The sequence below is a fragment of the Chaetodon trifascialis genome, chromosome 4 (assembly GCF_039877785.1).
Source record: "Chaetodon trifascialis isolate fChaTrf1 chromosome 4, fChaTrf1.hap1, whole genome shotgun sequence".
NCBI lineage: Eukaryota > Metazoa > Chordata > Actinopteri > Chaetodontiformes > Chaetodontidae > Chaetodon > Chaetodon trifascialis.
The window spans coordinates 28,889,220-28,902,599 of NC_092059.1; the positions used below are offsets into that span (position 1 = coordinate 28,889,220).

Consider the following 13,380-nt stretch of genomic DNA (forward strand, 5'->3'; position numbering starts at 1 on the left):
CCTTGTAGCATTGGATGGACAGGAAATAGTATGTAGGTAAGATTCAGATGCTGAGACTGAGGCTAAGCTTTTTACATTCTGTTTTTCCCGTATTTAAGATTTGGATGTCTGTCTGTCCGGGGTTGCATGTTCTGCCTCTTTACAAGCTTGTTGCCACATTTTTGTCAGCATGCAACAATAATTTGATGAATATGGTCATTTCTTGTAAATAACTGTATCAGCTGCTTGACTGAAAACTAATTGAAACTTTATTTGTACCACATATTTGACACTCATTTGCACAAAGATGCAATAAAATGCAAAAAGCCTAAACCAAAAAAACATTAATTATTCTTGGAGACAGCAAATAAAACATATTTAGAGAATAAGATTAGATAATTTTGTATTTTTCTTATTGTCTACAGAACCCAATCAGATAGTTGCACTGCTGCAATGCTACAAAAATTGAACATTTCTATTTTAATGACAAAGCTGTTGGAGAAGCATGTTCTTTTGAAATTATAAATGAAAGTCAGAGCACATATCTAACACAGCATAAGTCATGTGTACTCACTGTGTTCCTCAGGTGTGTACCGCAGCTTGCAGCAGTCGTACAGCATCAGCTCCCAGGATGTCCTGATGGCCATGGACTATTGTGAAGAATCCCTGCAGGAGATTGATGTCACTTCCTTTCTGCATACCCTCTGTGGACACATCAGGGTCTTCAGGGAGCATGGGGAGGCTCCAGGATGGGGACGGAGTTTAAAACCTCCAAGGACCCCAGCCACCTTTATCATTGGAGAGGTTGAGGAGGACCGAGCAGATGACAGGGCAGCCATTGCCTCCTCATCCAGGTATGTATATGAACACACACACACACACACACACACACACACACACACACACACACACACACACACACACACACACACACACACACACACATCTATATATAATGTGTATATAAAATATCTAAAATGTATACTGTCAAACATAGCCAGCATTTGCAACTTCATAGTTTATCACACACACCTAAAATATGGTAGCATGTACAGTGGCATATTTAGCATGGATAACATGCAGGGTGTGACAAATGACCAGAGAGACAAAAAACAACATGAGAGCTTACATACCTGCTTATATTCCGGTTTCAGACCTCAGAAGAGCAGTGCATGCAAGGCAGCCCAACAATCTCACAGAACTAGAAGCCTTTTGCAAGGATTCCAAAAATCCCGCAACAATAACTGAAAGACTACAAAAAGCCTTTATAAAATGTGATACTTGCCAAATGACTAAGTACAGACCGTGCAGGGTGCCCAAACCTTTGCTTTGGGCCCTTTTCCTTTTTTCCTATTTTGAAACTTAAAAAGATGGAAATAAAAAAGTAATCTTACTTAAAATATTCAAGAAATGCATCATCTTTAGGCTTTTTGGAAATCAGGCCATTTTTTACTTACCAAGGGTGCCCATACTCTTCCATGCTACCATATATCCCCATTTATTTCCTGTGGGTGTTTGCCTGAGGAAGACCTATTGATGGTTGACAAATCTCTGAGTGCAGGTGCTCCTTTCATTGCAATTTAATTGATGTTTTTACAGTATCTCTACTTGCTCTAACTGATTGAGATTTGCTAGGGATTAACAGATGATTGATTGATCTTCATTCAGTCACATCAGTGAGGTCTGGTCACTTAATGTAATTTGCTGAAAATCTAATGATTTAAACTGTCCACCAAATGATGATCTAAGTTGTGAAAGATCAATATACTTGACATATTCAGGTAGCTGTGAGAGTCATCAGAGGTCTGCATAATGTAAATGTCATCATCTGCTCATGTCTGTGAGTGTCCACATGGGCGTCCATGGACATGGACACGTTGGTGTGACAGTACCTTGGAGTTTGACAGTTATTGGTTTCTGATAAATTGAGATCAGTGATGTGAGGAATTCTTAAAATATGTCAGCCAATGCTTTGAATTTACTGAGGGCAGCAATCGTTTGACATTTCAGCCAGTTTCCTATGAGCTCATGCAATTATTAATGGTGTGATATTTCTGGGATTAGTATTGACATGGAGGATGCCAGTGAAGCTGAATCTAGAGGCAAGTCCTCTGTTCCTACATCTCCACTGATCCTTGATGAGCCAACCAAGACAACCAAGATCCCAGAGTTCCCTCTGACTCTGCTTCAGACACAGCCCAAGTGTGAAGTGCATCCAGATCTGCACAGAATAATACAGGTACTGTCTGAAGGCTTACAGGTCAAAATGATTCATCTGCTGCTCTTAATTTCATTTGTTTTAAAGTAGATCTTGTTTTTCCTCCAAATGATGAGTAAGTGCATGAACTAAAAAGCTAACAAGGTAAAACTGAGACTTAGATCGAATCATTTGACAGGATAAATTCATGGAGATCGTGTCTCAGTACTTCAAAACTGTGCCTTCCAATCCACACTACTTCTACTACTGCCCATCGTCTTCTAAGAAAGAGGTGAGTTGACAAAGTTTGCATTTCCTCTTCTTGTCTTATGTGCAGACTGACTGTGCTTTCCTTTCATACCTCACTATCATTCATGATAAAAATACCAGATATTGTGTCGGCAAAAGAAATGGTTCTGGAGTAACATTGGCTGGGCAATAAAGAAATTGTATTTCTGTAACCAAAGAAAAATCTAATGTAGAGATAATCGAGTAATGCCTGAGGGTCATCTGTGCATGTGAAAAGCAATCAAAACTGTATGTGCGAGCGAAACGATCAGACTGTGCTGTGGTTTGTCTCCTCAGGAGGACTCAGAGGACGGTGAGATAGGGAGGAGACCCAGTGAGGAGCTTGTGTCAGAGGCTGAGCCAGCTACTGAGGACGGTGAGGGTTATTTCATAACACAACTGTTAATTACATTGCTTATTCTGACAATGCATTCACACAGTTAGTTGAAATGTTGCTTCACAGAGCAACAGCAAACCTAAAAACAGAATGTTAGAAGTAGAAGACCTGGTTTGACTTTCAACAACACTGTACACAGCAAAACACCTCCCAAATCCCAAAAGTGTGTTGTTGCTCAGTGCAGTTTACGTGATGACCCCACACTGAACTGTGACAGGATAATGAGCAGTTGACTTTGTGTGCAGAGAACATGTTGGGCTGCTGCATCTTGACGGAGAGCGACACAGATCTGGTTGTGGAGTATGAGGAGCATCCAGGCGTCAGCTCCCACCCAGAGGCTGAAGACCAGTCACTGTCAGACTCCAACACTGTCAACCAGGACCAGGACTCCTTCAGCATTCTGGATGGAGAATCCCTGCTGGAGCCTGAGGGGCCACGGCTGGACTTGCCACCGCTGTTCGTTCATGTCACTTGTTCGGTCAATATGAAAAGCTGCCACGGCTCCATGCCCATACAAACACTGCCTACCTGCCTTGGTGAGTGCAGCCTTCATTGTCTCTTCACAATGAGGACATGAGAAGTCTGGTTAAATCTCTGGGTTCCTCCCGCACAGACTGTTGCTTTTGTCGCAGTGCTTATTTCAGTTTTGTGATTTTCAGGTGAGATTATTTCCTGCTTGGAAAACGCTGAGGCCTTACAGTCTGTGGATTTGAATGAGCTCTCAGTCACATTAGATATTTTTGTCCTGACGCTACCTCTGGAGATTGAAGTCATGGGTGATTTCCATCACAACAGGTGAGCACAAAGCCACGGCTCAGTGGAGAATTAGTTTTGTTTGGACACAATATGTTTGGTTTCAGTTTTTTAAATCTTGATTCTAAACTGATCCCATTGCAGTTTGAAAGCTATCTGAGGATCTGTGGTTTGTTGCAAACAAACAAGTTCTGTTTACACACCAAAATGCATATCTTGTGTATTGTGTATATAATTGAGGCCAGACAAACATATTGAATGCGTTTCCTCTCTCATATTGGCAAAACTCATTTGCTTTCTTACTGTTCAAACTGGCCTGGCAGTCTTCCTCTTTCTTGTTAGCCCATTGCTTTGTGCCGTGGTATGTAACAGCCACCAACTCTCAGTGAGGGGGAATAGCATAAAATAGAGCTAAAATGATTAATTGATCAGTCTATTGACAGAATATTAATTGGCAACTAACTAACTGATTGTTTCAGCAGTTTTTCAGTGAAAAAAAAAAAACAATAATTCCCAGGAAGCAGTGTGAGGATTTGTTGTTTTGTTCCACAGTAACCTGAATATCTTCAGGTGTTGAACTGTTGGTTGGACAAAACAAACGGTTCGCAGATTTCATAATGAGATCAGACATTGCAATGTTTTTTTTCACTATTTTTCAAGTTCATTGACTGAATGATTCATTGATTGATCAGATTAGTCAATAATGAAAGGGATTGTCAGTCACAGCCCGAACACTATTGGCAGGATTTGTGTGTTTGGCATGAGATACAAACAAAACTGGGACCTGCTCATGCTGCTAGTGGTCAAGAACTCCACAGGGAACCTTTAAACTTACCTTAGCTTAAAGTCAGTGTGTGTGGGAGTAGATTTTGTTTTACTGTGGCACCATCTAGTGCTAGTATCAACAAAAAAATATCTGCCATCAGAATGATTTAAAAGCTATAATCACAGTCCTAGTTGTCAGAGAGCTGTGCGCTCCTCGGGCCTAAATGTCCTCTCATGTGATATGATGATAGTGTGAATTGAAGCGTACGTATGATCCTTTGAGTGACTGTGAAAGATGAAACCATGGTGTGGCACATCACATCTCCTCTTTGTGTGCAGGTACACCTCAGAGAGCAGTGTTTCCCTGAATCGTTCACCAGGACAGCCCTCCTCCTACCGCTCTGATGAGGAGCTGATGGCAGTGTTGGACAGCCTGAGGGGAGCCGGTGTTGATGGGTGAGTTGGTTCACCACATAGGCTTGTTCTTCATGACAGTATTGAGCTGGTTTTTTTTGATTTCTGTGAATGCCTCTGATTCTGTCAGTCAACAGAGGTTTCTGTTTTTCTGCTATCTGTCTTCCATCAGGGTCTCTGGTGATCCTCTATCCAAACTCCCAGTTCCTCACAAGTTAGCTATTCTGGCTACAATGGATGAGGTGAGTCTTATTCTTGTAATTGTCCGGTTTCCTGTTCTAACTCTTGAATGCTGACGTTGTAAATAAGTCTTTTAGTAAGATTGAATCTTGAATAGATCTTTTATTCTTATTAATATTGGAAGTGCTTGTTTATTCTTTACCAAATTTTGCTCTTCCTGTACACTCAGATCAGTGATGAGCTTTTCTTGCCTTGGCCCTCTCTCTGTTTCAGATCCGGTGGCTGCTGGAGGACGAGATCGTTTCTGCTCTGCGTCACTCTCGGGTCATCAGCTCGACCACGCTGCACAAAGTAGCAGAACATGTTTTGCGCTCCAGCGGTCGACCTCACTGTCACTGTGAAGATGTCCCGCTGCAGTTTGTCTTCGGGCCTGAGCAGTCTCTCGAGAAATTCAAAGAGGCAAGGACACATGTGCACACTCACACACACACGCGCACGGACACACACACACACACACACACACACACACACACACACACACACACACACACACACACACACACACACACACACACACACACACACACACGCACACACACACACACACACACACACACACACACACACACAAACAAACACAATTTAACAGAAATACTGTTCCAACTTGGTTTTACTTTATAGCTTTTCCACTCAGTGATAAGCTTATTTCAATGCTTCCTGCACAGATGTTTCACATTAAAAGCTTCTGCATTTAACTGCATTTTTAAGTTTTCTTTCTTCTTCTTCTTTTCTTGGTACAGTGAGTGAATCCTCAGTACTTGTCCATAGTAGAGCATAATACTATCAGTGCTTTAACACATGTTAGTATGATTATGAGATCTGATTGGATGATGACTGATCCCACAGGAGTTTCGCAGGATGTCGTTCTCTGGCTACGTGCTGAATGGAGAACAGGACAGCTTCTACTACATGTCCCTAAGCAGACTGCACCCCCAGAGGATCCATGCCACCAAGAGGCTGTCTGAGAGCACCGCAGACCCCCGGCAACACACAACCCCCTGCAGTGCTGGAGCACAGGTGGAGGAGGTGCTGCTGGAGAGTGAGGCAGGGGCTGAGGCAACAGAGGCAGACAGCGAGGTCAGATATGTCATCTCACCGGATGTGCTGAGTGACAGGACCAACACACTTGATGTCCACTTTTGTAAAATCACTCTTGGTATTTAACTTTATTTTTAGTAAGATATTGAGTGATACTCCATGGTCCAGCTAGCTCAGACATGCTGGATCAAATGTAACACCCTCTGAAAATAAGAGTGGGGCTCCATGAAGCTATCTGACATCAGTACAGGGTTGGCCTCAAGAAAATAGTTAGCAAAGGTGGTTTCTCACAGTCCTGACCTGATTCTGACGCACTGAGCCCTTTTCCTCTACTTCTCTATTTTTTACAGTGCAGTGCAATGCCACCATCTGTGATTGCTGTGTAAGCAGTGCTGGCAAATTTGCTTTTGTGGAAATAAGCTTCTAAATAATAATACAGCACGCACTCTGAGCAGCTCATCTTGTGATCAGTTTAGTTGCTAAATGATAGTTTAAACAGCTGCCTCCGTCAGAACATCTGCAATCTTTTCTGTGTGAAAAAGCGTTTCTGCTTTTCACTGATGTTTGATTTTACTCATCTTCAAAGTGGAATACTTTTTGTCCCTGGGGCTAATCCTTATTGTAGATGTGGTGATAATATCCTCTTTCTTGTTGCCACAGGAATGCTTCAGCATGGTCAAAACACATTTATTCATGGATCTTATATTCATGCTCTTCATGATTTTGAAAATGACACTTATTTTTATTTGAACTCTGTCCAACAGCAGAGTGAAGACAAGAAGTCCGTCAGCGTTGCTGGTGACGCCCCCAGTGACACAACTGCAGATGACAGCGAGCCAATCAGAGCCTTGAAGCCTGAGGCACAGGACACTGTCTCTCAGAGTTCATTTAGCATAGGAGGGGACAGAGGTCAGCCCAGTACCCCCCAGTTCCAGCATGAACGCTGCACAGAGCCCACCTCACCTCCCAAGACGCCATCCAGTGTCAGCCTGGCTGAGTCCATGCAGTCAGCCTCTCACAGTGAGTCTGCAGGACAGGCTGCAAAAACCCATATCTGAGAATCGACACCAATTTTGATAATTGACTGATTTTGAGGTTTAAAGTCATTTATCAAGGCAAAATATCAAACTGTGTCTGCTTCCAGTTCCCTGCTTTTTGCTTTTTCTCACGTTTTTGGCTGTTGGTCAGACAAATCAGGCTATTTAAAGATGTCACCTGCACATTTCACTGTGTTCCCAAACTACTTGAAATATTACTAGAAAAGGAATATGATCATTAGGTGCAGCCCTTCTTTTGTAGCTCATTGTACTTGTGTTATAATGGATGATAAAGCATGTGTTATTCATTATACAGATGGATTCAGGAGCCCCAAGTGTGCAGTAGTTCCTAACTAATCTCTTCAGTGCTCATATTCTCTTGTGTATTGGAGCTTGGTTATCAGACGTTCACATGATTCATTGTGTCAGGAGTTTGCAGTGTTCCTCTGCTGTGTTTTCACTAATTTCTGCCAAAGCATGGGATGAAAATCTCTCTGGCCAGTATTAGAGAGGATGGGCTTTTGAAAGTTTCTGAATCTATACGCTGATATGAGGCTGTGCAATTCATCTTAAAATAACCAAAAACCAACTTTCTAACTGTCTTCATTTCAGTCAATTTGATTGAAAGCTTGAAAGTACAACAACCAATCTGCCCCGAACTGATGGCCAAAGTATATGAGTCAGAGTATGCTGTGTGGGTTCATTCAAGTCAAGCCAGCAACGTTCCACCTGAGGCCACTTTTAAGTGATGTCATTAATCATGAGTGTCCAGTCGCACTCTGACAGACAGAACACCTCGAAGAGTGATAGAAAAGAGCTTGTACACAAAAACGATGTCATGTTGGCAGGGGTAGGACTCTGAGGGTCTGTGCGATCTGGCAGAAGTCATCTCTGATGTGGGATGTGGTCACACACATACGAATCACATCACCCGCTGAGGCAAAAGTCCGATCAAAGTTCACCAAGATTGAACTCCACGCAAATATGCAAATTTGCTCACCTGCTTCTTCAATTTTGCATGGTGTAACCGTACCCTGAGGCTTTGATTTGTGACTATGATCCTGCTGATGCTGAATTTAGTGATAGAAATGTCAAATTTCTTTCCTCAGGTTGTGGCAAACTCAGGCCGAGTCGAGTCCAGAGTGTCGTCTCCAGCCAGGGCAGCCTGGACTCAGACATGCAGGGTAAGTACAGCACACAGTCGAGTGACGGTTGACCAGCATGACCAGTGTTAGAGAGGTCTGAAGAAGGTATAGAGCTTATGAAAATATCTCATCTGCTTGTTAGTTTTACTCTTTGCTCGTGTCACATTTTGTACTCCCTGTGGGCTCATTTTCACTGCAGTATGTAAGTCTTGTACCTCCGTGGAGACAGCACAATCATGGTTAGAAGAAGAGACAGCTCAGAGAGGAGGGATGCGAGTGGTATTTCTTTATTTTCCAAAATCAGAAAAAAGGAATCTATATGTCCAAGAGCTTTGAAAGTCTTACCAACATCAGAAAAAGAATTTGGGAGCTCCGCCTGCTGTACATACTGAAATGATATGTACATTTTTCCAACCTGTCATTTGACTGCAGGTCTCAGCATAGCCATTCAAGGCTTCACAGGAGCGCAGAATGCAATGTTTGTTGATTTGAGTGATCTTGATGAAACAGCACTATTTCAAGGTTTGGTTCGTTTTCCTGATGGAAGCGTTCGTAGCACATGGGACTGTTGGAAATCTGAAAATCTAACTTTTAACTGAATCTTTTACGAAAACTTCCTTTTCAAACCCACCAGCAGACTGTGGGCTTCATTAAACAAATACAGATGTACAGAATGAAGGGTACCTGTCCTGTCCCCACAAAAAAGGGAAGAGCATCGAAGCAGCTGGCTGTCATGTCATCAAGCTTAAAGAGTGTATCAGCTGTTCCTTATAGCTGTGAAGAAACACCTCTCGTGATTTCAGTTGGTCCAGCTGTGAATTGAAATAATTGGTATACTGTTTTACAAAACCTTTTTTTGTAATATGATCTCATCAGATTGACTGGAACTTGGCATGGTGCAGCTGATAATTAGTCAGTCTTGCTCTGATAAACACCTCCATCTTGTGGACAATTGACATCATTACACTGTATGTGAGATATATTGTTGTGCTTTTTAACATTGATTGACATGATTTTACTTTTCTATGCTCTCTGATTGATCTTTGAGGGGCACTTCCTGTTCCTCACCCTGAGCTCTCCTCTAAAGCACCTCACGTTTCTGATCTCTGCAGTCACAATGAAGTTGGATTTCCTCCTTTGTAATCCTCATGTTTAACTGCCTGTATTGATTTAGAAGGTGAAAGTGAAACTGAAGCAAAATGAAATCGCAGCCAGTGTTTTGTGATTTGAAGCTTGATGATACAGAAATACATGATCATAAGAGTATAATATAAGAGAGTGATCAAATACAGCGTATGTGATCGTCTTCTGAAGTCCTAAACTGAACGTTCAGATATTCAACGACAGAAAAGCAGACATGGCAGCTGTGAATTCTGATTACCCTTCAAGAAAATTCACAGTATTTGAATAAAGTTAGGTGCATGGCAGGTAGAAAAAGCTTGAATAAAGTGCTGACCTTGGCTAAAGGCACCAAATGTTCTTTGAGACTGAGTACCTCTGTGCTAATCTTAGATTTAAGCAGAGGAAACCATGTGACCCAAACCAACCAGATAATACAGTAAGCTGCAGTCATGCTATGAAACTACGAGATCTGCTCAAGATAAAGCTCAAGACAGTGATTCATTTCATCCAGTGATTTTAATAGAGAGCCTGCTTGAGAATGCCATCAACGTAGTCCAAAACTGACTCAGTGTAGATGGAGCATTTTACAGTTCATTCTATGGTCCACTGTTTACATTTCTGATCAAAGAGAATACGAGGCAGCAGTGGAGCCTGGTGGAATGACTGCAGTCTGAATAGATCCAAAGCTCAGATGGCAGAATACGAGACTGTATCATCTGCCTAAAATGACATTAGGAGTGCTTCATAAGCTACTCACCAAATTCCATTTTCAGTACGTTATTGTCACATAGATGTGCAGCCCTTGTAGTTGGTTAACCTTGTGGAGCACAACTGACTGTACAAACAATGACACACAGTCTGCCTTCACTCACACTGACCCATCAGGCTGCAGAGGTGAGGGGCTGTTTCTCTCATGCTGTCATCATTTCATGTCTTTTGAAGCAAATGTAAGTGATGACATCATAATGTTTTCTTATTTGTGTGTTTGAAGGTTATGATGGCGGCAGCAGTGACTCTGAGTGCGAGAGCCCCACCTTGGATGAACAGGAGTGTCAGTCCCCGCTGATGCCAGACTTCTGGCTGATTGTTAAGATCCACCAGGACCGAGTCAAGGTCTACTCTCATTCCAGGTCAGACTGCTGTGATGAACTACTGTATGAGACCTCTCACTCATAAACTTTCCCTTCCAAGATTTATTTTATTGCATATTGTCATATTATTGCAGGAGCTTCACAGAAGGAAAAGATGTTGGTGCTGAGGAGCTGGAGAAGAAGGAGGAGGATCAGGAGCTGCCTGAATACTTAGAGCTGCATCAAATGGTGGTCAGGAAGATCGGAGAAATCTGCAGAATTGTCAATCAGGTAGTGACTGCAGCACGCAACAAACTGCATCACAGACGACTTTTTGTTTTCTCCAAAGCTACAAATATTTTAGAGGGTTAGATTTACATTTGTCAAATAGGAGCATAAGGATAGATAGAGCATTCAGAGCAATACATATGATAAAATTCTAATTTAAAACAGCAGAGGAATGCTGTACATTAATGAACATGGTCATCACTCCGGACTTATATGCCTTATGGTTCAGGGTCTGTGTTCATTTTATATCAGATTTCAGCATTTGTCTATTTCCCACACACCTCGTCCTAGTCCTTCTTCAGAAATAGTTTGTATTTTCCTTTCCCCCCAAACTGTCACGTCTCACTTGTCAGAGGTTTTGAAACCTTATCTAAGAGCTTTCACAGAAAATGCAAACGTACAGTATTGTGTCAAATATGATTTGGTGTAAAAGCAGCTTTATAGCAACTAACACACATACATCAACACGGTCTTACATACAGTTTGTGAGCTGCTTTTGATGCTCACTGTCTGCTGTGTGTGTGTGTGTATGTGTGTATGTGTAGCGTATGCTGCTGCAGGACCTGCACGACAGCCATGTGTGTAACTCTCTGCTGGTGGCTGAGAGTGAAGAAGACATCTGGAAGAACGAGTCTCTGTACAGGCAGAGGCTCAACACCTCTGATGGTAAGTCAGAAGAAGACGCACAGCGCTTTGGTTTTTATCTCTTCAGGTTTTGACATTTCCATCTTACACATTTTCTGTGTGCGTCCCAATAGGTCATGAAGGTGAATGGACGCTTTCAGTAGATTAACTGACTTCTCTGATCTCATGCTTTGTCAGCTCTCTGCAGTGCGGCTACATATTTACTTGCCCTCACCCTGATGCTTTTTGACTCTGACCACTCAGATTACAGCACAGAGGAGAGCTACCAGGCCAGAGATTACCTGGCAGCCACCATGCAGTTCATCCCTGGACACTTTGCCTGTGACGTGGTGTGGAACACCATCATCCACATCCACCCACGCCTCAAGATGGGACCCAACATGGGTGTGTGCAGGGGTGAGTGCACATCTTAACACTGAGTATATACAGTAACAACTGAGTCATCATTTGTACACACAGTATGTGTATGTAACTCCATTCCGTCCCACTGTTATAAGACAGCCATCTCTGTCCATCATGACCCAAAGATCTGGGCAAAGCTTTTACAGTGGTTCTTTCCAGAAGTTATTTCCAAGCACTTTTAGCTACACAGCCCTCGTATTCATATTCACATTTGTTGATCAGCCTCCTCTCAATTTGATGTTTTTAATATAGTGATGATCCTCGTCTTCAGGTTTTGCAGACATGCTAAACATGTCAGTCTCTTTTTTGTCTCCCTTTCTCAGCGATCCAGGCCCTCCGCTCTGTGCTCAACTCTTTCTGTGTGGTCAACAGGAAGAACATGTTTGTCTACCAGGAGCGAACAACTAAATCTGTTTTCTACCTCAGGTTAGACACTCTTTCTCTCCTGGGACACATTTTTATTCAAGATGTTTTTCAGGATTTTCATCCCCAAATTCAATAAAACACAATATTGTGTAACCCCTCCATTACATGCAGGGCTGTGGGAGGACTGTAAACTATATCCTCAGAGGGCAACTCTGAGTTTTGGGGAGATTTTTCCATCAGTCTGCTAGGAGGAAAATCCACCCACACATTCTTAAGGCAGGATTACCGTAGAAAGGAAGTCAAACTTGCTGGAAATTGAACTGCTATCAAACACGGTTTTGTGAGTAAACAACATTTTGTCATGCCCTGAGCCAAACAGTAGAACCTCCATATCACATTTTGAAGAGATTGGAGAGAGCTCTTATTCACATATGGTTTCACAACTTCAGCAAGACGGGGCTCAAGAGAAAAGATAAGAAGTTGACCATGGTCACTCTCTCAGTACTGATGTGCTGAAGACAGAAGTCAAATTGCAGCACACATCACATTTATCACAATTTGACATGGGCTGTAATTACTGCCAACTTGAGCCCTTAACATGGACCGTAGACCAGTGTTAAATGGTCTGCCCGTCTGTTGATGCAAACGCTGCGTTAAAGTTTATACTCATGCTGAACATCATTGGACAGCCAAGATTCTCGTGAATCAATGAAGCAAAGCATTTCAAGGTGCAATCACAACAGGAGGTACAGTCAATGCCAACAAATTGAAGTCTCACAGAAATCCACCGATCGATGACACTCATTGGTTACATTGACAAAGATCCAGACAATCCAATACAGAAAATATTGAGCTGAGAATAATAATCCAGAGAAAGCTGCTTCATCATTTCTAATTGGCCAGCAGATGTGCTATAACTCCATAATCGTGTACATGTAGGCGACATGTTGGTCTCAAGATGACCGCTGTTGTCTGACCTTTTGATTGGATCTTCTATTTCATCTATACAACTGACATGAGCCAAGAAGAGTCCAAGTTGAGACTAAGGGCTTTGTTCATTTCTTTTACGTAAAGTTTGAGCCAATTGCAACTGATTGTGCAGATGTCTGGCACTTTATATAGCCAATGACACTCTAGAAACAAGGGAATGCTGCTTCAGTGGTGATAGTGCTAAAAATAGAAAATGGCTTCAATATAAAGATAAATATACCCAAAGTATGAAAATAGATGACGT

General features: G+C 42.2%; 1 protein-coding gene across 5 annotated transcripts in view; it reads left to right on the top strand.

Annotated features, from left to right (window-relative positions):
* The window catches only part of szt2 (SZT2 subunit of KICSTOR complex), a 114,599-nt gene that overhangs the window by 30,294 nt on the left and 70,925 nt on the right, over positions 1 to 13,380 (top strand). For all 5 annotated transcript variants that reach the window (XM_070960564.1, XM_070960569.1, XM_070960565.1 and 2 more), the window contains 17 exons: positions 566 to 833; positions 2,044 to 2,218; positions 2,376 to 2,468; positions 2,762 to 2,840; positions 3,107 to 3,397; positions 3,521 to 3,656; positions 4,719 to 4,835; positions 4,966 to 5,035; positions 5,247 to 5,432; positions 5,880 to 6,110; positions 6,836 to 7,091; positions 8,218 to 8,292; positions 10,367 to 10,505; positions 10,601 to 10,736; positions 11,279 to 11,399; positions 11,622 to 11,774; positions 12,104 to 12,206. In XM_070960564.1, coding sequence (XP_070816665.1) covers positions 566 to 833; positions 2,044 to 2,218; positions 2,376 to 2,468; positions 2,762 to 2,840; positions 3,107 to 3,397; positions 3,521 to 3,656; positions 4,719 to 4,835; positions 4,966 to 5,035; positions 5,247 to 5,432; positions 5,880 to 6,110; positions 6,836 to 7,091; positions 8,218 to 8,292; positions 10,367 to 10,505; positions 10,601 to 10,736; positions 11,279 to 11,399; positions 11,622 to 11,774; positions 12,104 to 12,206 — 2,629 coding nt within the window. The remainder of the gene's footprint in view (positions 1 to 565; positions 834 to 2,043; positions 2,219 to 2,375; positions 2,469 to 2,761; positions 2,841 to 3,106; positions 3,398 to 3,520; positions 3,657 to 4,718; positions 4,836 to 4,965; positions 5,036 to 5,246; positions 5,433 to 5,879; positions 6,111 to 6,835; positions 7,092 to 8,217; positions 8,293 to 10,366; positions 10,506 to 10,600; positions 10,737 to 11,278; positions 11,400 to 11,621; positions 11,775 to 12,103; positions 12,207 to 13,380) is intronic.